Here is a 25,126-nt window from a genome sequence, read left to right as displayed (position 1 = left end):
TGAGATGGGTAGAATCAATATGTAAATGCAATATTCATACTAAAAAATGTAATACTAATAATAAATAAAGTGTTTGTTACTTATAGAAAAATGTAATACTTTTGTAAAAATATATAATATTTTAAATTTCTCAAAAAAAATATATAATATTTTAAATCAAAATGTAAAAATATTAAATTTTTATTCAAAAGTCTTATACTTTTTTCAGTTTTCATTATAAGTAACAAATACACTATCCTTGATTAGTACGTAGTATTACATTTTTATTTTGGCTTAACCCAACTCACGGACAAGGATTTGTGATATGATGTCACACAAGTTTTTGACTAATAATAATAATGTGGGAAAATGGTCAAATAGGCTCTCGAACTTTACCTAACAAATCAATTAGGCCCATAAACTTGTTAAAATGACAATTCAATCCATTAATATTTTATTTTGCTATAATGAAGTCCAAAAATCGATTAGTGACTTGTGATAACATGCCACTAGGTTCCGTCAACCCTCCGACGACACTTCAGCACTATTTCTGAAAACAAATCAATTGCTGATCGAAGCCGGTCAATTTATGGTCGAAAATAGTGCCGGAAGGTTGTCGAAATTATGACTTTTCATGTAAAGTTTGACCCTTTTATGTAATAATGATAATAATAATAATACTTTCAAAATAATAATAATAATAATAATAACAAGAAAAATTTTAAGGTATCTTCCAATTGTACAAGTATATTAAAGTGTGTACAAAAATTGTGGGTCTACCGTCTATATATTGGATGCAAGACGCATGAATGCTAATCCGTATCGTATACAGAGTAATTTGTTTTCAAAATAATATTTACAATGTATTAGTTACGAATATACTGTCATGTGCTTTATAAAATTATACATTATATATTTTTGTTCTAAATGTATAAAATGAGCAAGTACATCTTGTAAAACATATAATACAACTTTTCAAAGCTATAAAAAATATCGACTTGTATTTTAAAGATAAATTTAAAGACTATCTATATTGCAAATAATGAAAATAAATGACTAAAACCCTAATTTTTATAATAACAATAATAAAATTTAATGAATTTTTAATTTTTAAAATAATATTTCAATATATTATATATTTAATAAAATTTTTAATTTATGTTATTGACAAAATAGTGAAATACACAATATAATTTTATTACTACGTATTAAAAAAAAAAACCCTTTTAGAGAGGAACATTCACCGTAAACACCGCCAAGGCCAGGTTGCCACTTAGGCTCGGAATTCTACAAACCGGGAGGGTCGGGGTATCCAGCTGTGTACAGCCTGTCCTTCCCGGTCCCACAACAAAATATTTTTTAATCTATTTTAATTTTCCATATCGAGTTTGGTTTATTCGCTGGTGACAGCCTGTCACCAACAATGTACCCTGATCCTCTCTCCTCTCTCGATTTCCTTTGGTCCTCTTCCCTCACCTTCCACTCTCTCTCCTCTGCAATCCCCATTTCTTTCATCTCTCTACCCATTTTCTCTCTCTTAGGGTTTTGCAATCCGCTCCGGCGTGCTCCTCGATTCGGCGTTCGTGTTACACGGATCCACCTTCTCTGACTCGTAAGCTCCCTTCTGATCCGCGTTTTGCTTTCAGTTCTCGTCTTGTTCCGCTTGAACTATGGTTTTTCTCTGTGCATGTTGAGAGCAATGCGAAAGGATATTTTTTAGTGTGTGAATTGTTGTGATTGTGCACTGTGTTAATCCAACCGAGGTTGTGTCTTGGTGCTGTGAGATACTTTTAGTTTAATTTTAAACCGTTGCGGTAATTTGTCGTCTGCTCTTAATTAGTTTTGCTTATTGTTGAATCATTTTGGAAATTTATGCATATATAGATGTATGTTAATGTGCTTTTTTACTTTACGTTCATGTGTAGATTGTTGTGCTCAAGCAATGGGGATATGTGAGCTTATTAAAGTGCTTGAGTAACTCTTTGGAGGGAATGCCATAGGTTAGGTAGGTGATAAGCATTGGAAAAGTAAAAGGAGGCATTGCTAAATCACTTGAACATTGGGTTTTGCTATTAGTAATGGAAGGCCTTGATCCTACTTCTTGAAAATATGCCTTTTTCATAGTTAAATTTAATGAAGGTTATATTCAAATGTGATTTAATTTGTCATATTGAAGAACAGTACACCTGGCATCTCTGCAAATGTATTAATTGATAAAGTTGCACTTATGTTTCAAATTTAAAACTTCAGCTAAAGATTAGTTAGGAATCTCTTGCTTCTGTTTCTCTTCACCAACCTGCCTGTTACTTTGTCCCTATATTATATTTGTACATGTGGTTTAATGAATAATAATTCTATATTATTTTTTATAGGCTATTTGGCTTTATGGCTGGTTGCATGGGCTAAGTCTTGAAGGTTCTCAGTGTTACCAGCATTATGAATGGTGCTTGAAACTCCCTCTGAAGGAGTAACTGTCAATCTGGTAGTGGTGAAAGCTGAGAAGATTGGGTGCTGGGAGAACTTTGAAACAGTCCTGGACTCTCTGTTTCTCAACATTGTCCTGAGTAGGTTGTTGGTTTGAGAATCATCATATGGTTATTTTGGGGTCGGCGGGAGTTTCCACACATCAGTTCGAAATCTGTGCTTCGTACTTCCAGTTGCTGAGGAGTGAGGGTTTATGTACTAGAGGATTTTCTGGTATCCATGCTGACAGAGAGCATGCGTGGAATTTGTGCTTTGGGTAATGCCCCATTTGAAAGAAGTTGGTGATGCACTAGGTGTGTTGACAATTTGTCTTGTTGCTCTCTTGGTTCTACTTGGTTTATTTTGCATCTTGTATTTGGTCTACTTCCACGCACGGATCCGCGGTCAAGGCTATATCCAACTTGGTTATTTTAGTGGTCCTTGGATTATACGAATCACATTTATACTTTTTGCAATCTGGTGGGGTATTGGAGAGGTTCTTAGGTTGAGTCTGTTGAGACGTGACGGAAGATTGTTAAATGCTCTTAATTGGAAATGGCAGGAAACTGTTTGCAAATGCTACATTGTTTCGAATCTGGGGTTTGCGGAACCCTGTCTCTTCCTCATTGTTGTGTTTCTTCTTCGTGCATCCTTACAGAAGTCGGTGACCCTGAATCGGAAATGGAATGGCAAAACCGCAGCTTATGTTCTTCTCTTTTGCCTCCCAGTGTTTGTTCTTCAGCTTATAGTCATTTCAATTGGACCAAAATTTAACAAGGAGAGTGATGCGCACAAATTGCCGCATTACTTTACGAGAGCTGCCTCACCTAAAACAAAGGATGATGGTGATATTGCCCTCTGCACTTACCCTTTACTGAGTACCATATGCCTTGGTCTTTTTGCTACCATTTTGACTTGCTATTTGTTCTGGCTTGGGAGAAGAATCCTGCATTTGGTCATCAATAAGGGTTTGCAAAAGAGAGTATACACATTAATCCTTTCTGTTTCAGGTTTTTTACCATTAAGGGTTGTATTGCTTGGTTTATCTGTTCTGTGTACACCAGGAGGATTAGTCTATGAAATTCTTGCTTTCTTGGGGTTTCTTTCCCTTTTATGTTGTGCGGGTGTTGGCATATGCACACTTGTGTACTTCCCTGTTGCTGATTCTTTAGCTTTGAGGAAACTACAGAGAGATATAGAGGCTAGGCAAAGGGTGAGCGATGATCAACATAACGACACCATTTCTCTAATTGCTAACCAAAGCCTGCCTGGAGGAAGTATTGCAACTAGTCCTGGCAGAAACTCAGCAGCTTCAACGAAGCGAGGATCAATTTCTTTTCGGACAATGGATAAAGATGACACTTCCGGGGCCTTTGTGGAGCTCAGCCTCTTCTCTCCAAGTCAGCATTCGAGCCCTCCTGACTCACCTCAACTTCTCGGCTGGCCAATGCTCCCACCTGCAAAAAAAGTTCCTGTTTCCTAATAGCTGCAGAGTTAAAAAGAAGAGTCTTGGTGAACCCCATTTTTGTGGTGAAGAAACTGTCTGTAAAGATTTTTAGCTTTTATAATAAGTACTGCTCTATTTTAGTTTTCACTTTTTAAAAATGTTATGATGATTTGACTGCTGTCCACCTTATTTTTTTGGTGGAATTCTTGAGCTATGAGCTGCTGTATCTTTTATGTTCTCTTCCAGTTCAATACTTCTCTACAAATTTATTGATGCTTGAGAGCGATAAGAAATACACCTTTTCAAGTCCGAGAAATTTATGGCTGGGTGGTAACTTTCATTACTCAGCGTTGAAGTGTCCGACCGTACTTAGGGTGTGTTTGGAAAGTAGGAAAATAATTTCTGAAAAATGTTTTCCAGTTTGGAAAGCAAGAAAATGATTTTTAGAAAATGTTTTTTAGAAAATGAGTCATTTTTCAGAAATCATTTTTCTTTCTTGTGTTTAGCTGCAGAGCAGAAAATTAGGTTTGTGTGTTTGGTTCATTTTCCAAAAAATAGGTCGGAAAATGAACAAAATTGTATAATTAAATATTTTAGTTAATTTGTTTAAATACAACATTTATAATAACAATTTTCAATATAATTAACAAATGATTAATATAATATCAAAACAACTAACCAAAGTATTACAATTGAAAAAATCACCACAATAATGTTACAAATCATTCATTTATAACAAAAAAATCATAATATCTCAAAAAAATAATAAAAAAATACATAATTAAAAAAAAATTGGGGAAACCAGTCCGTGGACTGGTTTCGCAAACCAGTTCGTAGGATTGGTTTCCGAAACCAGTCACGGACTGGTTTCGAAAATATGTTTTTTCAATAAGTGGAAATCAGTTTATTTTGCTCAGAAGAAGAGGAAGAAACATAGCTTAGGTTGATGATAGGAAGATGACAATGGCAAGAGAAAGAAGAAAATGAGTGTTGGAAGCCAAAGGCAAGAGAAGAGGCGGAGAGGAGAGAAATGGGCAGCAGCTGAGAGGAGAGCAACAGAGAACTTGGAAAATAACTTCCCCCAAAAAAAGGGGAAGTCATTTTCCTCCAAATGATCCTCATTTTCCATTGACTATTGGGTTGTTTTCCTTTGACCATATTTTCCTTGGCCTTTCCAAACACCTAAAACCCGGAAAATGATTTCTAGAAATCATTTTCCGGGTTTCCAAACACACCCTTAATGCATTTATGTTGTCCCTAATGTCAGCGATGTGTGTCAAAATTAGGGGTGTGCGTCAGGTGGGTTCGGTCGGTTTGGTTATGTTAGAGGTGGGTATTTCGGTTCGGTTTATCTGATCTGAACTGAACTATTATGTTAGGGGTGGGTATTTCGGTTTGGTTTATCTGATCCGAACTGAACTATTAATACAAAATTGGCCTGTTCGAGATTCTTGTAAACCGAAAATCAAACCGAACTTTGTTTGGTTTTAATAATAACAATAACAACCAGAATAAAAATAATAATAATGAAGTAAATTTAAGTTCCTTGATGCTTGCTTCGTCGTTTAATTCATATTTGTCACAGTTGATGTGATGTCTCTTGAATGGTAGACCGTTAGTCATGTTTGGCTCAACTCAGAACCCTAGATGGTATATTGGTGTCTACTGAACAGTATGAGTACTGTGAGCTTGGTTGAATAACAACTAGTAGTTATTGAGTCCAACCAAACTATTTGTTAATCAGTATAACCAAAACACTTAATAAGCCTAGTCAACTTGCACCACTTAATTAAGGCCCTAATATATAATATATAATATATATTATTAGGGTTTTTTATTTGATTCCTTTATAGCATGTTCTCTACTTTGAGCTTTGTTATTTGACTCACAATTAGTACTTAGTAGTATGTTAAGACTTTGAATTGCTATTTTGTTATATAATGTTTAGATTTTGGATATGGATATTGTGATAGTATGTTCAGAAAATTAGGAAACGCTGAAATTTGGCAACTTAAACTGAACTGAACCGATCCGTTCAAACCAAACTGAACCCTCCGAAAAAATCGAAATCGAAGAAACCAAATTGAAATCGAAATGTCCACTCCTAGGTTATGTAATGTTGAAAATTGTTCGGTTTTTAGGTAATTTATTTAATACTCAAACCGTTGTTAAATTTTTGAAAACCCAATCGGTTTTTCAAAGTTCGGGTGCGGTCGGTTATATCGGTTTTCAAACTAATTTTGAAAATAAAAATAACATTCAAATTTAAGATGATAATAAATTACAAAATTACAGTTTACAGATTTAAAGTGCAAAATACAATGCTAACAAATAACCTAATAAGTGACAAAATAAGTTAAATAACCAAGTAACAACTACCAAACTTGCAAACTAGAAATACAAATACAAATAGCAAAATAAGTGACTCTAGTGACCAACAATCCAAGAGGGGCAACAGGCTAACAGATAAACCATGGATAAATAGATTACATATTTACATATGGTAACTAACAAAATACTTAATTGAATTAGGGATTTAAGGGTTTCCACACTTTAATTGAATTAGGGCAAACGCTAATTTCATTATACTCAACATATTATATATCATAACAGAATCAGATAATCAGACATACAGAATAAATAACCATAAAAATGATTGAACTAGGGTTCCGGTATACCTCAAAGACTCAGTCTCTAATGAGTCTAATCTCTACAGATACAAGCCTCACCGGAGTTTTAGGGCTTCCACCGGCGACAACAAACTCAAAAAATAGCGTCAGTGGCAAACTCAACCAACGAACCACGCGAAGGGGCTTCCACCGGAGGGCGTTCGAGTCCGTGAGATACAAATTAAAGACTTTCAAATCTAGACGACCCAGGACTCAAGAGAGACTGAAAGTTGAGAGAATAGAGATTAGAGTACTAGAGAAGTCAGAAATAACTAATAAGACTATGAGACTTGAGAGAAGTCTGAGAAGTGAGAACAGAAAAGAGAAGAAAAGAGAGAGGTCGCGACTGCGCACAAATAGTATAGGGTTTGAAGGAGCTGAACAAAGCAATATATATATAATGTGTATATATTAATCGGGTATTCAAACGGTTCGGGTGAGTTATTTCTCAACCCTACCCGTTTAAATATACCCGCATAATTGTAACATATTGGTTCGGCTAGAGAACTAAGGTAATGACAACCAGACCATACCAAAATTCGGATATCGGGTTGGGCGGGTATTGCACAAGCCTAGCCGATTATTTGATTGAGTTCTATTACATATACTTACTATTTCTACTTCATTTTTTAGAAAAACTTTGTGTCGATTGATGATTAGTTATCTTTATCATGTGAGTCCCAATAGAAATGTCAACATTAAAATTTGGTGAAATGGAGTAAAAGTTGGAAATAGAATTTAGAAGTAGAAGTAATATTTTTCAATTTGATTAGTAGATATTGCTTAAATTAGCTTGGGTATGTCATAATTTGATTAGTAAATATTGCTAAATTAGCTTTGGATGGTTATTGTTGTTGACAAGAGATACTTTGAATGTAAATATACTCTGACAAAGTTGGAAAATCTGAATGCAAGTATAATATAGTAAAGCGTATTTATTGCCTACTTTTGAATTGATTGACTTCAATTGACACTGAAAGAAAATAAATTTACTTTTTTTTAAGTACTACTGACTCTGTTACAATGTAATATTAGTCAACAGTCGCCACTAGAGCACAAAGTCTTTGGCGAGGAAAATTAGAAAACAACTTAAGTATTGCTATGTGCCTATGTATAAAGGTAAATATTATGAGGAAAATTAGAAAGGGAATATAATATCACTCAATCTATATATTATAAATGTCACCCTTTTTAATTTTTAAATTTTCAGTGAAATGACGCTTTTAGTTGAATATAAATATTAATAAATATTTACTATCTATTTCTCTTTTTCTCATAAATAACATCCCAAATATACACTTTTGTGGCAAAAAAAGAAGAAGAATAATTTGATTACATACATTCATTGCACTTCATAGTGCATGTTATTTGTCTACATTTTTGTGATTTTGAATAAAGAAGATAAATATGAGATAACATTTTATTAAATTAAGATTTCTGAATAAACATAGAATTTACTAAAATTATTAATAGAAAGATCAAAAGTACTATTTTATTAATCATTTAAAGATATAATATACAAAATAAATTTACTACGGAGTATTACTTATTATTATATTATGAACTCGGAATCACCTTACAAGCTAGACTCATCACAATTTACCTAAATGTTCATAATTTAAATTGTAAACATTCCATATATAAAATGTTTAGGGACTTGAAAAATTGAAGTTTTAATTTATTCGAAAAATATAAGCCCAAAAGAGAAGGGAAATAACGAAATTATAGCACGAATATTCGGTCAAAGCACGAAAGGGCAAATTCGTCACTAAAGAAGTTTCTACGGTCAAGACGCGTGCCACCGCTACAAAGGGCACGCTCCTTTTTACTTGCAAATGGCCGCCTTTTCTGGAATATAAAAGGAAAGCCCTAGAACCCTCTTTTTTCTCTTCACCAAACTCCCTCGCCGATCTGCGTTTTTCGCTTCTCATTTCTCCGATACCAAACTCCGCAAATCCTCCTTTGGTTTGTACTCATGGCCTCCTTTGAGCAAGCTCCGCCCGGCGATGCCAGAGCCGGAGAGAAGATCTTCAAAATGAAGTGCGCTCAGTGCCACACCGTTGACAAAGGCGCCGGCCACAAGCAAGGTAAACTTAATTCGATGTGAAAATTTTGGCTCGATCTGTGTTGTGCGCGATCTATGAGGATTCGACGATAGATTATAGATGCTTAAATCATTATAGATGCTCAAATCATGTTTTACACTCTAATTTATTTGTATATAGGATCCGACAATAGATTATACGGAGTATATGATTAACTTATTCTTCACTCTAATTTATTTGTACATGTACGTTATAAGCTTGTAGATACCTTCCGTTCTTTTGGACTCTAGCTGCTTAATTTTTATTTTTGTAAAATTTGATGTGCGTAATGATCGGTAGCTAGAGTGATATGTTCGAGGCATATAAATTGTTTTAATTGAATTTTAGCTGGTCCTTGATTATCCACTTGATTTTTTCTAGAGATTTGCAGTCTTTTGTATATATGTCATCTAAGGAAGTTAGTTTTGTATCTTGAATGTGCTGATACTGTGATATCAGTTCCATTAATGTGATTTAACATTTATGTATATTTAGATTAACGATCCAAGTGGTTCTCTGTCTCTATAGGATACAAAAGTTTGCTTGGATTAAATTTATTTGGTAGATTATAAGATTTTCATTTTTTTGAAGTGTTGAAATCCTCTTGTCCTGCATTAAATTGAAGGGAACACTTTGAATAATTTTAAGTTTGGAATGTTGTTACTAGTCTTGATGAATGATGTTTTAGGTCCTCTCCAACTTTTAAGGAAAGTGCAGTTTGTAGTTCCACTTATTACTGTTGAAAATGAATCACACCTTTTATTTGTCTCTTGTCCCTTTGCTAATATATTCACTTACTGTTGTCATTCTAAACAGATTTATGGTCCCTACTCCCTTGTGCTTATCCTTTTTATTCTTTGGAAGCCAACAGAACCTTGTAGAATTTTTCATGATCCATGAATTTTATTGGCATGTTTTCTGACATCTGAAATTTCCAGGGCCTAACTTGAATGGACTATTCGGCAGACAATCCGGTACAACTCCAGGTTACTCTTACTCTGCTGCCAACAAGAACATGGCTGTCATCTGGGGAGAAAACACACTATATGACTACTTGCTTAACCCCAAGAAGGTGAGCTTTCTTGCATGGTGTAGTCATTATCATTTGAATTGCTATGAATATCTTCCCAAATGTACTGACTTGGACATGCTCTGGAGCTATGTGATCACATAATTGCTTAACCATAAGAATGTTTATGCATGATTTTGACATCATCATATGAATTGCAATGAAGGGTTCCACAAATGTATCATTTTGGAAATGTTATGAGCTACGCGATCACAATTACTGAGATTTCATCCTATCTCAATGCATGCATTTGCTTGGTTTGTGCATTTTTCAGGACTCTGTTAATGCACTTATTCAAATCTCATCTGTTTATTTGATCTAAGCTATTGATTTTTTGGTCTCTTCGTTTTATTTATCTTTTTGTGATTGTTTTCTGATTTTTTTTAAATGTTGTGGCCAATTGATTTATGTTAATATCCACTCTTACATACCTCTTGTACTGATATTCTTATATACGAGGATCTCAATTTTGTTTTTTGTTTGTTTTTTTTTTGTTTGTTTGTTTTTTCCTTCACAAACTGTAGTGTAACGATTCTTCCTTTTCATGCAGTATATTCCTGGAACCAAGATGGTTTTCCCCGGATTGAAGAAGCCACAGGAACGTGCAGATCTCATTGCATATCTCAAGGAATCAACTGCCTGAAATGCATTTTGTAGTTGAATGAGGATTTTTTGAGTAGTGATGATTGGAATAATGACCACTCGTCCAGTTTTCAATTCTTTTGGTGGATGTCAATTTTCTTGCCAATAATATTGTGAACCAACCGTAAAGGTTTTATTGCTACGTCTGTACTCTGGTTGAGATAGGCCAGTAGTGGGTGCACTTTTATGACATTCTTTTAGACTTCAATATATCGAAGTGCATACTTGATACTTCCCTTTTGTTTAGTCTGATTATAATTCATTAATAAGACGTAAAGTTCAATAACCCGCATGTGTTTGTGTGTTTTCCAAATCATTTCTGATCTTGTTTAGTCTGATTATAATTCATTAATAAGACGTCAAGATCAATAGCCCGCATGTGTTTGTGTGTTTTCCAAATCATTTCTGATCAGGCTACAATGCTACATAGAATTGCATATGGCGATAGATACTGCTGACTCGTACAAATTATCTATCTTTAGGGAAAAATTGAAGATTTTGTCAATACGATCTGAGGATGATGCTAAATACGTAACTTTAATTTTGCTCTTTGATTAATCCATATAAAAGTTGGATCTACAATAGACAACATTTCTATAACAGGTTTCCTGAAGTAAAATTATTTCAACTTTTTGTTCTCAAAAACTTGCTAATCCTGGCAAACACAGAATTTGTCCTCAACTATGGTAACTAATGTTCTCAGACAAATAATTAATAGCATCTATTAATGTGGGTGGAGGCTGAATCAAGATTAAGCTTGTGCAAATGTGCCTTCTTGGCTCCCCTCGGCAGTTTCCTTCCTGTATGCCTGCAGCCTCTCCTTCAACTTCTTACTCTCCTCGAAGTTTGATTTCCGCTTCACGGCTTTCTGCAAAAAGATGCAAGTAAATTTGTGGGTTTTCTCCTGGGAGGATACTAAAGAAACAAATCCTAATCAGAGAGCCAAGAAATTTGAACCCGGAATCTTACTTCCTGCCTGAAGCAGCGGTCAAGCTTTATCTTCAGATCAGTGCATTCGCCAAAGAATTTCCCAATGGGGTGGTCCAGATGACATTTCTGAAACTGCTCGATAATCTGATCACATGAAATTCATATTCAATTAGTGAGATGATAGTTTGTCAATGTTGTTATCCACTGGCAATTGGCAAAGAGTATGGTGATGAACTTACTTCTGCACACATTGGGTGCCGATGTAATGTCAGAGGAGGATGCATCTTTTTCCAATGAACTCAGATCCCTATACCACATAAAAAATGAACATCGAAATTTTAATGTCAATGTTATTCAACAACATCTCATGATAACACAACCCCAAAGCTGTGAACATGACTATGCAGTCGAGTACAAAAGCTCCAACTGCAAGATTCAATGTCCCAAGCAGAAAATAACTAACTGCTTCTATAAACATAACTGTTGAACACAAAACACCTTCAAATAAAGCACTTCATATCCACCCCCATTCCCCAAAACCCGCACTCCTTCAGTTCACCACTCTTGCTGCAATCATTTTACTAGAGTTTACATAGGATTTGCAATATTAGAATAGTTATGCACACCAAAGTGTTTTACAGCAAAAAAATGCATGCTTTGTCACACAAAGCAACCCGAAGTTGCAAGAGATGTTTTCAAGCATCCAGTTGGTAGTTTTAGTACTTCAATCAAAAACAATTGCAATATCAAATCATGTATTATACATTATGAAAAATAAAAGAACATGTGAAGTGTTTCATCAAGTAACAAAAAAGCATATACATAGCTATGAAAATCAAGCATGCCATGTAAAAACCAAGTTCACTTGATTGTGCTTTTTAGTACAAAGAAAACGAACATACTATTCAGAGAAGAAGAAGCAACAGAGGAAAAAAAAACGAAAACACAAATTGCCCTTTTGATTCAGGAATTCTATCAATCAGTTAGGGCGCATCCAAATACAAGAGGGATTTACACATTATAAATATAATAAATGAGTCCGAGTACGAGTACGAGACTGATTTCCAATCAAGACCTGTGATTGTCCGGAAAGAACGAAACATGAAATACAGTGTAGAGAGAATTCATGAATTCATACCTCGCAATTTGTGGAGCTAATCTGCTAAAATTCCCACTCGATCCGCTGCTGCTTACAATAGTACAATAGTTGACAACTTGTTAGAGCTAATCCGCTGAGGATTTCTTTGAATCGTGAGAAAAGATGCCGCAAACGCTAAGCTTTAACGCTTTCCCTTCCTTTCCTCTCAACGGAGATGTGGCGCTGGCGGCAATGCCAAGTTGCGAACGGGTCCGCAGGTGACTCTAAAATATGCATAGTTATTATTATTATTATTAATTCAACAGGGTACATTAATTTTTTAAAAATAATATGTATTGATAAAGTTATAAAAAAATAAAGATTTATAAGTATTAAAATTAATATTTAAATTTACTTAGTTAAATATTAAAAATTATATTAAATTATTAGTTTGATTATAGCGTTAATTAATTGGGACAGTAATTTCATGTCCTTGAAATTTTTTCGTGGGAATGAGTTGTGGGTTGCAAGGAGGAGTATACTCCCCACCTTGTCCCATTGTATCCTTATATATAAGGACTAATTAAATAAAAATGTCTCGGGATTAGCGTAGTTGATCCGTCGTATAACTTAAAGGTCATGATTAGAGGTGACAGTATAGAAGTTTGAATACAGTTGTTGGTCATGTGTCATAGCTCTATCTCCTTATGTTGAAAAGGAGAAAGTAGAGTGGAGAAATACGACCACATTCAACCTCTATAACGTCACCAAATGTAAGCTAGTTGGTTGACTTGGTTCATTGATTAATGATTTTGTTTCAAATTTAATTATTCAATTAAATATTAATTTAATAGGCATTAAATTTAATGGTAATAATGTGAGTGCTCAAATTTTAAGATATATTATGTGTCTTCCATGAGACAACCTGTATAATGTTGCCAAATGCGAAATAATGAACACATTGAATAAATATGTTTTTGAGTTTTGACAAGACTAAAGGCTACACTGCAATAGCCAAGAGAATGTGGGACAAATTCGTAGAAGGAATTACACTCAATTAAGCTAGAACAAACTTTTAATTATTGTACAAAAATTTCATTCTTTTGTAATGTCACCTAACGAGGCCATCAAGGAAATGAAAAGTGAAAACTTGATTTACTAACATAGTAACATTTCAAACATTGCAAAAGGGATATTCAATTCGTAGAAGGAGATCTACATGAAGGTCTTGCAGGCTCGGCTCTTTAGCATATATAGCATCAGAGTTCGAGAAACCAGAAATATGATAGAAATTGTTCAGATTCACTTACTAAATTTTTTTTTTCATGAAAGATTGGAACTTAGAATTCTCTGGATATGGATAATCCATGGCATTCTCCTCCACATATCCATCAACCAACCTTGGCATACAATTAGGAGGAGAGACCGATGCGGTGGGATTTGGAGGAGGGATCCACGGCGGATCTATCGAAGTGGTGGAGGAGAGAGGTGGCGCCAGTGGCAGTTGAAGTGGCTGTGGAAGTGGTGACGGCAGTAGCAGCGGCGGCGGCGCCGCCGCGTTTGCGCGCTTCTTCAAGTTCGACTTTGTCCTCAATTTTGACTTCGATCTTGCTCGGCCTTCTCCGCAGCATTTCTTCACGAATTCGGTCACAGAGAAGCAACAGATTAGAAGAAGGAGAAGAAGAAGCAAAAGAGGAAAAAAGAGAACACAAATTGCCCTCGTGATTCAAACTGTTCAAAAATTGAACGAACATTGTTCTTCTTTATCTGAATCTGAAGAACAATTACAAACAAAGGAACAACAATGATTCAGGAATTCTGTCGAACAGTTGGGGGGCATCCAAATACGAGAGGGGTTTCTACATTAGGGTACGAGACTGATTTCCAATCAAAACCTGTGATTGTCCGAAAAGAAGAACGAAAAATGAATTACAGTGTAGAGAGAATTCATACCTAGCAATTTCTTGAGCTAATCTGCTAAACTTTCCACTCGATCCGCTGCTGCTTTACAGTACTTGACAACTCGTTGAGCTAACCCGCTTTTAAGGATTTCTCCGGTTACGTTAGTGATAGAATTGCAAATATACTAACCTGACAGCATGGTTCACTTTTGAGGTATTCCACGGCTTCTTTTTTTTTTTTTTNTTTTTTTTTTTTTTTTTTTTTTTTTTTTTTGGGGTAAATTCACTTGGTGTTCTAGGTATTTCTTCGTCTGTTTAATGGTCCAGGTCCACCCGACTAGGTATTTCTCCGTCTCTTTAACAGTCTAGGTCCACTCGACTAATCCTCGCTCCTGGAGGCACGGGAACTGGCCCAGCTGGAATCGTCACTTGTGTACAAAAATCACTTGTGTACAAAAGTTTAAAACATAGTTCAACTGGTCAATTAATCCATATAGAAATTTTGTTGTGCTAACAGCCACAAGGTTTGAAGTATTTAAAAGTGAGAAAGAATTGCAAGAATGCTTGAGATAAATGTTTATTATATTGAGCATTCATCATATAAAGTTTGTAGTAATATCATTTCATTTCAACAAAATCTTCATCAATAATGAATGCATTGTTTATTATACTTTCTCTCTTTTCAATACACTAAGACCAGTCCCAATAAGGATTTTTTTAGTGATTTTTGCAAAACAAAATATTAGGTATAGGATTTTTTATTGTTAGGGAGGTCGATTTTTTCAAAAATTTTCCTCTTACAATTGTTGGTTTTTGACCGGAAAAGAAGAAAAAAAGGGAGAGGAGTGCTTGTAGCGTATGTCCCACCCCAACGGGCGGCGTATTGAACACATGCCCACCAGCATGCGGCCACTTTGTTGTTTAATTTTTAAGCAATGAGTAGTTTAATTTTAATTTTATAATTATCATTTCAATCAAATGTTGGTATGTTTATTTTAAACACTTAATTTAACTACAATTATAAAATTAAAATTATAATAAACAAAGAAATAATTAAAATATAATTTATGTAAAATGGTGAGTCCACAAAAAACTTGTAAAAAATTTAAACTTTTTGGAGAGAATTTTTTTCGAAATTGAGTGAGATAATAGATGTTGTGCAACCAACAATTTTTCCGGAGATTCGAACCCATGACCTTTTGGGTGGATATCAAATTGAATTGTGTGTTCCATCCAACTAAAAACTTAAGCTAATAGTTGGACTGCACATTTATGTTTATATTATATTTATATGCTCAACACTCTCAACAAATCTTCTATTCAGTACTCTATAAACAAACACACAAAAACTACATGACCAAAACTGTAGTTATGTCAAAAGCTCCATTAAATAAAATCAGAAAAGACTGATAAAACCAACCCTTTTTATCTATGTGACAAAATTTAAAACCCCATCACCTTCAAGGACAGTTTCTCTAATGGTTCTAAAGCGCTTGGAAAAAACTTTCTGGCAAACAGATAACAGATTTGTGTCTTCCCACGATTGTAAGAACACGATGTGCCATTACTCCTTATTGACTGTATGAAGCCTTCGGTAATGTTAGCTGCAGTGTAAGATGCCGGGTGAGGGCCACCTAATGACCAGTCAACGTAAGTCACACTTCGGTTAGCATTCATATACCCGTGGTGCAGTTGTAGATAGGTGGGAATGTAGTGCTCATCGGGATAACAGGATGGCCTGCAATACTTCTTGAACATAGCGTAGTATTTGGTTTCTGAGACAATTATGATGGCCAAAGCACGGTTCATCTCAAACCACTGAGATCCTTTTCGCCACTCATGAAGTTTGATATCAGGCTTCATGCGAGTGTTGTAGCGACCACGCCCATACCGAGTAGGGTCATCATATGATTCGACGAAGCTGTGGGTTGATTCAGTGAGATATTTGTAGACTGTAGGGAAATCGTAAACCGGGATACAGCTCTCAGACAGAAGAACAAATCGTTCGTTTGAGAAGTCTAGTAGGGCGTTGGCCAAAAGCCGCCTCTCTGCATCAACCAGCGATACTGATCCCCATTCAACATTCTGAAACAAATAGTGCAACAGTTTAGCAGACTGCCACATACAGGAACCGAAACCAAATCAAAATAATAAACAATACATTCTTCAAATCAACTAATAAAAGAGGTACATATTCCATCATTACTTGCTCAGTTAGATCCTATAATCTAATAACACCCCTTCCCTTCAAACTAAAGTCAATAATGTCCAAAAACTTCAACAAAGTAAACTTCTACTTTTTTTTTCTTCTTTTCCAGAACTCCATTTTACCCTGAAAAGGAGGAAACTGTTTTTTCTCCTTAAATATCTTATCAATCAATTGAATAATAATTTTCAGGTTCAAACAATTAACTACAATTGCAGGCCAAATGTCATTTCCAGAATAGGCCACTCTAGTATTTCCCTTTTCATTGTTACAACCTTATAGTGACTTGGTATCATGGTCCAGCAGGTTTATAAGTTTATCCTCAATTTCATCCAAGTCATTTCTGGCATAACTTGTAAATCACTGTGATTCAGTAATTACGACTCAACCTTAGCATTTCAATTCTTTTCACTAATTTTCCCATGGTTTTGACTTAACAGTCCTAGGAAAGCATTTGACTGTTTTTTTTTTAAATAATAAAAAAACGCATCCAGTTCTACTGATCTTTACAGATCACTTCAAAATGAACATTCTAAAGTTCGTGAACAAGCACACATCACGTTCAAATTATACCTGGCACTTGCCATTATGTGTGAGTGCTCACAACTTCTGTGTGAAAATAAGCCAATGCAAATGGAATGCCGACATTTTTTAGCAATGATATCTCAAAAAGTACCACTCGAAATAGGCATGAAAAGAAATAAACTGATAATTAGATAGCAGATATCAGTTATATTGTACCTGACTTTTAATCTGGCGTTTGTAAAAAACAGATGTATTGGCCACACTGAGCACATATCCTGGAAGGGCATGCACATAGATTGAGTATTTGTTCTTGTCCTGCCCATTAAAGAACCTTTCCCACAATGGCATCATGGGCAGTTCTCCCCTAGTCAAGAACATGAAGGCCACTTTGGGTACTCTCTCAAATGGAAACTCTTCCTTGGTAGGAACCAACGACGCCCTCCAAAACAACTCCTCATCACTCATCCCATGAATCAAATTCCTCGGCCTCTGAAAACTCTCCATGCTCAAACAATCCTCACATAAGCACCTCACAACCGTATCATCCAACGCATTTTTCCTGATATTTTGCTGCGCTTGGTAGCTCAAGTACCTACCAATGTGTGTGCTAGAGGCCAGCCCAATCACCACTCCAACTACAAATACAACCAAAGTTGAAATCACTGTCAACATGCTGATTGGGGAGTCCCTTGGGACTGATAATCTATACTCGGACCCCTCTTTCTTCCCATTACTCATTCTCTCCCCCTTATTCTATATCAATAAGACCCCTTGTGCGCAGAGTGTATAGAACCTGAGGACTGACAGGGCAACTCCCAATTAATCTAATCCACTCTTGAGCAGGGTTCTAGGGGCTTAAGATTAGTCTGAAGTAAGCTAAAACTAATGTATCAAAAAAATCCCCAATCAATTTTCATCAACCTTCGACCTTCAATACCTCTCTAGCCAAAATTACAACAAATTGGCATCACCTTTTTTTTGGTTCACTCTCAATCAGACCATCAGAAACCAATTCTCAAAATTGAAAGTTTTGAATTCTGAAAGTTGATGCAATCAAACAGAAATTCAACAGCGGATTGGAAAGGTCAAGGAATTTAACATGGATCTCAATTCATATCCTCAAGGCTGCTAGGGATTTAAATAAAAGATCATCGGAGCTCAGGAAGCAAATCAATAAAAAACCAAAAATGAATCAAGAAAAAAAGTTTCACTTCTGAGTTCAGTATTGGAAAACTCACAGACGGCGAAGAAATCAAGAATCAATTAAACATCAGAGGTACTTCAACGATACACACAGTTCACGCACATCATTGCAGGTTTACTATTATGCTGTCGCCGAGTTTCTTATTTTGGATATATAGTTCTGCGAATTTCGGTGTAAAAGTCCCTATGCTATGCAGATTGCAGACGGCAAATCTACAACTTCACGACAAGATGCAGTCTACTATACAGTCCAATTCCGAAATATAGTAATTTATTTATTATTGATGTATAAAGAAAAAAAAAGACTAAGAATTATATTAATTAACCAAATTTTGGATTGTGTTTAAGTTTGTTCTAATATTAATAAAACAATCTAACCGTAACCATGGGTAATTAATAAACAAATTGTTAATTCAAGTCTAAGGTTAGAAATTTATCTGTCAAGAGATTGTGGTCCAGTGACACTGACTTTTTCATACAGGAAGCATGAAGTTTGTATTTGGGTCTTAGTGGAGGCGATTTTTGAGTCTTAGTGGAGGCGATATTAACTTTTATGTGCGTGTGTTGCTTTTAGTTAAGCACTACTCTACCGTCTAATTAGTGCTTACTGCAATCATGATTATAAATAAGATTTTTTAAGAGTCAAATTATGCGGGAACACAATTTGAAATTGTAAATTGTTGATGTGACCGTTACACACTAAGATTTTTGGGTTTTTCCCAAGGTATCCTAATTTGGTTTCCCTTTTTTTTGGGTTTTTCCCAAGGTATCCCTCCAGCCGACAGCCACCTCCGTTCCAACGGTGAGCACACTAACAGCACGTTTGGTTCACGGAATGAATTTAAAGGGAATAGGAATACTATTCCATAAGGAATGGAATAGGTAAGGAATAGAATATGAATTGTATTCCAGCGTTTGGTTCGCGGAAGGAATAAACTTGGGAATTGTATTCCAGCGTTTGGTTGATTAAAGGAATAGAAATGTAATATATATTTAAAAGACATAAATGCACTTGTACAAAATTATTATTATTATTATTATTATTATTATTATTATACATAAATACCCTTATAAAATATGTAATAATAATAATAATAATAACAACAACAATAATAATAATAAGGACATTCATGTTATTATTAATGTTAATATTATTATTATGTAATAATAAAATAAAAATTATAATAATATTAATAACAATAATAAGAAAAAAGGAATAATAATAATAATAATACAAATTAAAACAAAATTACATATATAATAATTTTTTAAAATACAAATTGAAATTTTTTATCCCACATTGGTAACTTATGAAAAGGAGCTCATTTGAGCTCCTCTATATAAGAGAAGCATTGCTTCTCTTTTGAAATTAACAATAGGATGAGGAAGCCTTAAAAAGCCAAAAGCTCATTCATTTAAGGAACCTTAATTGTTCTTAGTTATAAGTTTTTTTTTTTTTTTAAATAATAATATAGGAGCCTTTCGGGAAAAGGAAGATCTTTCTCCAAGGGATAGCCTAATACCTATGGGGGCCTAGGAATCTCTATTCCCCTTGCAAGGGAAATAGGTCACATTGTTCCTGGGAATAGAAAGTTTTACCAAAGGGAATAAAAAGTTGGCCTAGGAATCTCTATTCCCCTTGCAAGGGAAATAGGTCACATTGTTCCTGGGAATAGAAAGTTGGCCGTCCTCAGGAATAGCCTAATACCTATGGTTGGCCGTCCTCAGGAATAGCCTAATACCTATGGGGGCTTAGGAGTCCTCAGGAATAGCCTAATACCTATGGGGGCTTAGGAATCTCTATTCCCCTTGCAAGGGAAATAGGTCACATTGTTCCTGGGAATAGAAAGTTGGCCGTCCTCAGGAATAGCCTAATACCTATGGGGGCCTAGGAATCTCTATTCCCCTTGCAAGGGAAATAGGTCACATTGTTCCTGGGAATAGAAAGTTTTACCAAAGGGAATAAAAAGTTGGCCTAGGAATCTCTATTCCCCTTGCAAGGGAAATAGGTCACATTGTTCCTGGGAATAGAAAGTTGGCCGTCCTCAGGAATAGCCTAATACCTATGGTTGCCTAGGAATCTCTATTCCCCTTGCAAGGGAAATAGGTCACATTGTTCCTGGGAATAGAAAGTTGGCCGTCCTCAGGAATAGCCTAATACCTATGGTTGGCCGTCCTCAGGAATAGCCTAATACCTATGGGGGCTTAGGAGTCCTCAGGAATAGCCTAATACCTATGGGGGCTTAGGAATCTCTATTCCCCTTGCAAGGGAAATAGGTCACATTGTTCCTGGGAATAGAAAGTTGGCCGTCCTCAGGAATAGCCTAATACCTATGGGGGCCTAGGAATCTCTATTCCCCTTGCAAGGGAAATAGGTCACATTGTTCCTGGGAATAGAAAGTTTTACCAAAGGGAAGGTCACATTGTTCCTGGGAATAGAAAGTTTTACCAAAGGGAATAAAAAGTTGGCCTAGGAATCTCTATTCCCCTTGCAAGGGAAATAGGTCACATTGTTCCTGGGAATAGAAAGTTGGCAAGGGAAATAGGTCACATTGTTCCTGGGAATAGAAAGTTGGCTTTCCTGGGAATAGAACCAAACGTGTCATAAGTGGTAGGGGACTGGCCAAATGGTGTGCTCCATTCACCTGGGTGGGGATCGAACCCCCAACCTCATGCTTAAGGGACGAGATGCTGAACCACCATGCCAACCATGTTGGTTAATGGTTTCCCTTTTCATGAAGCAATGATTTTGACCGTTTATAACTAATAGACGAAATGCAATGCAAAATTTTAGAGTTAAATTGTTATTCCCTATATAAATATTTGGACCAAAAATATTATTTTCTTTGATTTACGGAAAAAAAATATTTGAATTGCGCTAAAGGTGAAGTCTACTTTATAATCCTAGTTGACAAATAAGTACAAGAGCTAAATCGACTTAAGTTGTTCAGAGTTGATATGCTCAAACTAATTAAAAAGGTCAATATATCATTTTTGTAAAGAGTTAAATTTAAAACCTTGTAATTATTAAGTCATATCGAATTGGTCGCTAAAAAAACCTTCATTTTCCTGAATATATATAATTTGCGAGTTAATACCCAATCTAGTACTCACTATAGTGATTTTTTTCGATTTAGTCCTAAACGTCTTTTTGTGCTTAATTAGGTCCTTGATGGTTTTATCCAATTCAGTCATATGATAAGATAACTTGGTAATTTTATCTCTATTAATATACAATTTAGTCATTGATTTTAGTAACTTTACTCAAGTTAATCTTCGACTATAGTTGTTTTACCTAATTTAGTCATCGACTATAGTGAATTTTTTCAATTTAATCATTGATTTTAACAGTCGAGAACTTAATTGGATAAAATCATAAAAGTTAATGACTTAATTAAGCACAAAAAAGACGGTTTATAACTAAATCTAAAAAAATTATTATAGTGGATGACTAAATTTGGTATTAAATCTATAATTTGCATACTCTGTCCTTTCCCATTGACGTCTATAACGCACAATGGTCTCTACCAATCCAAACAATAGAACAATCATACAGTTAAAACGAGGATAACTAACGTATAGGCGTAGAGAGCGAAAACGTTGCATCATTTCGCACTCTCCGCGTTCCACATTTCCATACTCTCTCTCTCCTCAAGTGTAGCGCGAGCGAAAACGGAGCATCATTTCGCACTCTCTACGTTCCATACCATTCCCCCGCGCTCTCTCTCTCTCATGCAAATTAGAAGCCACGTTACAAAAGGTTCAGACAATTTCCCTATCAGAATCAACAATATTGCATTCTCTGATCATCTGAGCTACTATGTAATTTTATATACATGTGTACGTATGTATATGTAAGGTGCATTTCGATTTTGTTTTTTTTTTTTTTAACGCAAAGGTGAGAGCTGTGTGATTTGGATCTATGGAGGCAATCGAGGAGCTGCAAGAGCTTGCCAATTTGATGCGGCAAGCCGGGGCTGTGCTCGCCAACGAAGACGTTGAAGCGGTAATGTCTGCCTCGTCGAGACGGCCCTCAACGTTCCTTAATGTAGTTGCTCTCGGCTGCACGGTAATGTAATTAATAATGTTTTCCATGTCTCCTCACTCTAAGTATTTCGATTTTGATCATAATGTAGGCTTCGCTATATGTTTGTGTGTGTGTGTGTTGATCTGTGTGATACATGAAAGATATAGTAGGCGCTGTGCTAAGTTGATCGGTGGATGTGCAATTTTTAGTTTGGTGAATAATGTAGGCTTTCATGTAGTTGAAAGTGCAGTTCCAACTTTCTGAGTCTATAGTACTTCTTTGAATACTGCTAATCTGAGTATTGCTTGATACATATGTTGGACCAGCAATATCAATGTGCTAATAGCTTGGATATTTAGTTTTCCACATTGCATAAGCTTCAATTTGGGCTTGAATTGTTAGTTCTGTATGGTGCTTTGAGCTGATTAAATGTTCTAGCATAATTGCTTGTGTTGTGATGAACCTGTATATATTCTGATGAAGTATAATTAATTCTCAGCTCTCACATTGCAGTGACTTGGCATGCATTTGCATAATTGCTAGTGTTGTGAACCTGTATATATTCTGATGAAGTATAATTATTTCTCAGCTCTCACATTGCAGTGGCTTGGCATGCATGTATATTTCCTTCTTAGAAAGAGCTGCAAGACACTAGTTGCATTGTCTAATAGCAAGTTTGGATGGAGGAATAGTGCACTACTGGTCTAATTAAATTTCCATATGTTAATGGTGAATGCCTTTCAAATTACTTTGATCAGGATGTTTGAAACAAAATTTGGAGATTACGTTGGTTTAGGTGATACAAAACCAGTTGAGAATGTCCTTTTTGGGTTACATGGACTATTAATTTGTTTTTGCATGTGTACTTTGACTGTTAGAGGATTTTTATTTCAACTGAATATGCATATTGAGTCAACAAAGTATTTAGGATTTGTCATCTTACTTGTACTTCTATTGGAGTCTGTGTGGTATCCATTTCTAATTGTTGACATTCTTCAGGGTGCTGGTAAATCTGCTGTGCTGAACAGTGTTATTGGACATCCTGCTTTGGTGAGATTTTCTCAAGCTGTCTTCTAGATTTTTGGATTGTTACTTTTAAGCTTCTTTGATATACAGCTTTCATGTCTTAATGTGTTTATTTTTATTTTTATTTGAACAGCCAACTGGAGAAGGCGGTGCTACACGTGCTCCTATATGCGTTGAGTTGAAAAGGGATAGTTCCTTGAGCAGTAAATTAATCATTTTGCAGATTGACAGCAAATCACAAGAAGTCTCTGCAAGTGAGCCCCCTTTTCTTCACTTTGAATCCTCTTTCTATAATTAAGAGTGGAGTGGATTCTGTATGAATTAGTTTTCACCAACATGATAAATATATCATAATCTGATTGTGCTTGTTCAACATTTGGTCCAATGTAGGTGCTCTTCGACGCTCTCTACAGGAGAGATTAAGCAAAATATCAAGTAAGAGTTGCGATGAGATATATTTGAAGCTTAAAACCAGTACAGGTATGGCCAGACATATAATTCCAATTATTGTTAACCCATTAGAAAGATTTTTGTGTCTTGGCTCATTGGTAAATCTTATGGCTAACATTACATTTGAGGAATGCTGTTCTCTCAATGTAATGTAGAAATTCAGACTACTGAGAACCATATTTCTCTAGAGAACTGTTGAATAGCAGTCAAATGAACTTTTAGCATTTTAACTCAACATTGCATTTGAATTATCATTAGCTGCACTGATGTTCTATAATTATGTGTTTACTTGAATTTGTGGTTACTAACATCTTGAATTCAGTTTTAGTCTGGCAATGCTGTATTTACTTCCCCTTTATTCTTCTTGTTCTGAAATTCTTATGCTTTTATTAATCTGCTGATATTTGTGGTCTACAGCTCCACCATTAAAATTAATTGATTTACCAGGAGTGGACAAAGGGCGTCTTGATAGTTCATCAGTGAGTGGCTTTCTTTCAGAATATCAATTTGGATTTTGGATGCCTTCCTAAAAGGAGATTTTACACTTAATTGTTCCTTACAGAGTCAGTATGTAGAGCATAGTGATGCAGTATTACTTGTTGTAATACCTGCATCTCAGGCACCAGAAGTTTCCTCATACAAAGCACTTAGAATTGCAAAGGAGAATGATGGAGAATGTAAGTTTCAGTATCTTGCATTTCAGTTTGTTGGCTTAAAAAGAAAAGGACATATATTGGAATTTCTGGTTACTATTGTTTTTCTATAATGCATGAAAAGCATGTACTATTTCATACTTCAGCTACAAGAACTATTGGTGTTATCAGTAAGATAGATCAAGCAGCTTCAGAGCCGAAGATTCTCGCAGCCGTTCAGGCTCTTTTGCTTAATCAAGGACCACCAAGCACATCTGATATTCCATGGGTTGCTTTGATTGGTCAATCTGTTTCAATAGCCTCAGCCCAGTCAGGAAATGTTGGGGATGATTCTTTAGAAACAGCTTGGCGAGCTGAGAGTGAAAGTCTTAAATCTATTTTGACTGGAGCTCCTCAAAGCAAGCTTGGTAGATTAGCCTTAGTTGAAACTCTTGCCCAACAGATCCGTAATCGTATGAAACTCAGGCTACCAAATCTTCTTTCAGGGTAAACTTCCCTTTCATTTTAAATCCCCTTAATGGGCAAAGTTAGTTATAGAAATTGAAGTTTTTCTGAATTGTTTTTATTTTATTTTCTGTCAACAAATCCATTAATTTCTCTTGCAATGTTAGAGTTTGATCCTGGTTGGTTTTCAATTTATTAAACTCTGGCTGAGTCGTCTAGTATGTTTGGTTCGTTTGCTCTTCATTTTTAGCAATACATTATCAAACTGATGAGTTGTCTAATATGGAGGGAGAGAGAGAGAGAGAGGGGGGGGGGGGGGGGGTTTTTTTT

The 25,126-nt window shown here is 35.5% G+C and overlaps 5 protein-coding genes across 6 annotated transcripts in view; 3 read left to right on the top strand and 2 right to left on the bottom strand.

Annotated features, from left to right (window-relative positions):
- The first annotated feature begins 1,411 nt into the window (after window positions 1–1,411).
- On the top strand, window positions 1,412–4,162 carry LOC116031655. Of its 2 annotated transcripts, XM_031273926.1 has the most exons (3): window positions 1,412–1,591; window positions 1,905–1,984; window positions 2,352–4,162. In XM_031273926.1, the coding sequence occupies exon 3, from the start codon at window positions 2,723–2,725 to the stop codon at window positions 3,923–3,925; it is 1,203 nt and encodes a 400-aa protein (XP_031129786.1). In that variant the 5' UTR covers window positions 1,412–1,591; window positions 1,905–1,984; window positions 2,352–2,722; the 3' UTR covers window positions 3,926–4,162. The 2 variants fall into 2 exon arrangements, with proteins under 2 accessions (XP_031129786.1, XP_031129780.1); XM_031273920.1 differs by lacking the exon at window positions 1,905–1,984.
- Window positions 4,163–8,430: 4,268 nt separating this feature from the next.
- On the top strand, window positions 8,431–10,639 carry LOC116015230 (cytochrome c). Its single transcript, XM_031255260.1, has 3 exons — window positions 8,431–8,645; window positions 9,581–9,714; window positions 10,262–10,639. Exons 1-3 carry the CDS (start codon window positions 8,534–8,536, stop codon window positions 10,352–10,354), a joined length of 339 nt encoding a protein of 112 aa, XP_031111120.1. The 5' UTR covers window positions 8,431–8,533; the 3' UTR covers window positions 10,355–10,639.
- Window positions 10,640–10,871: 232 nt separating this feature from the next.
- On the bottom strand, window positions 10,872–12,632 carry LOC115998338 (COX assembly mitochondrial protein 2 homolog). The gene is made up of 4 exons (XM_031237885.1): window positions 12,422–12,632; window positions 11,523–11,590; window positions 11,323–11,427; window positions 10,872–11,221 (listed from the first exon to the last, which is right to left on the bottom strand). The coding sequence occupies exons 2-4, from the start codon at window positions 11,565–11,567 to the stop codon at window positions 11,105–11,107; spliced, it is 267 nt and encodes an 88-aa protein (XP_031093745.1). The 5' UTR covers window positions 11,568–11,590; window positions 12,422–12,632; the 3' UTR covers window positions 10,872–11,104.
- A 2,920-nt stretch (window positions 12,633–15,552) lies between these two features.
- LOC116002273 (glycosyltransferase BC10-like) lies at window positions 15,553–18,408 on the bottom strand. Its single transcript, XM_031242379.1, has 2 exons — window positions 17,210–18,408; window positions 15,553–16,347 (listed from the first exon to the last, which is right to left on the bottom strand). Exons 1-2 carry the CDS (start codon window positions 17,729–17,731, stop codon window positions 15,706–15,708), a joined length of 1,164 nt encoding a protein of 387 aa, XP_031098239.1. The 5' UTR covers window positions 17,732–18,408; the 3' UTR covers window positions 15,553–15,705.
- Window positions 18,409–21,835: 3,427 nt separating this feature from the next.
- The window catches only part of LOC116027083 (dynamin-2A-like), an 11,334-nt gene continuing 8,043 nt past the window's right edge, over window positions 21,836–25,126 (top strand). Inside the window, exons 1-8 of the mRNA XM_031268511.1 lie at window positions 21,836–21,956; window positions 22,095–22,265; window positions 23,223–23,273; window positions 23,383–23,503; window positions 23,640–23,729; window positions 24,117–24,178; window positions 24,262–24,376; window positions 24,499–24,838. Of these exons, the coding sequence (XP_031124371.1) occupies window positions 22,119–22,265; window positions 23,223–23,273; window positions 23,383–23,503; window positions 23,640–23,729; window positions 24,117–24,178; window positions 24,262–24,376; window positions 24,499–24,838 (926 nt within the window). The 5' untranslated portion in view covers window positions 21,836–21,956; window positions 22,095–22,118. The remainder of the gene's footprint in view (window positions 21,957–22,094; window positions 22,266–23,222; window positions 23,274–23,382; window positions 23,504–23,639; window positions 23,730–24,116; window positions 24,179–24,261; window positions 24,377–24,498; window positions 24,839–25,126) is intronic.

This window comes from Ipomoea triloba, chromosome 1, assembly GCF_003576645.1.
Source record: "Ipomoea triloba cultivar NCNSP0323 chromosome 1, ASM357664v1".
NCBI classification, from domain to species: domain Eukaryota; kingdom Viridiplantae; phylum Streptophyta; class Magnoliopsida; order Solanales; family Convolvulaceae; genus Ipomoea; species Ipomoea triloba.
This window is presented reverse-complemented; position numbering and strand designations above follow the sequence as displayed.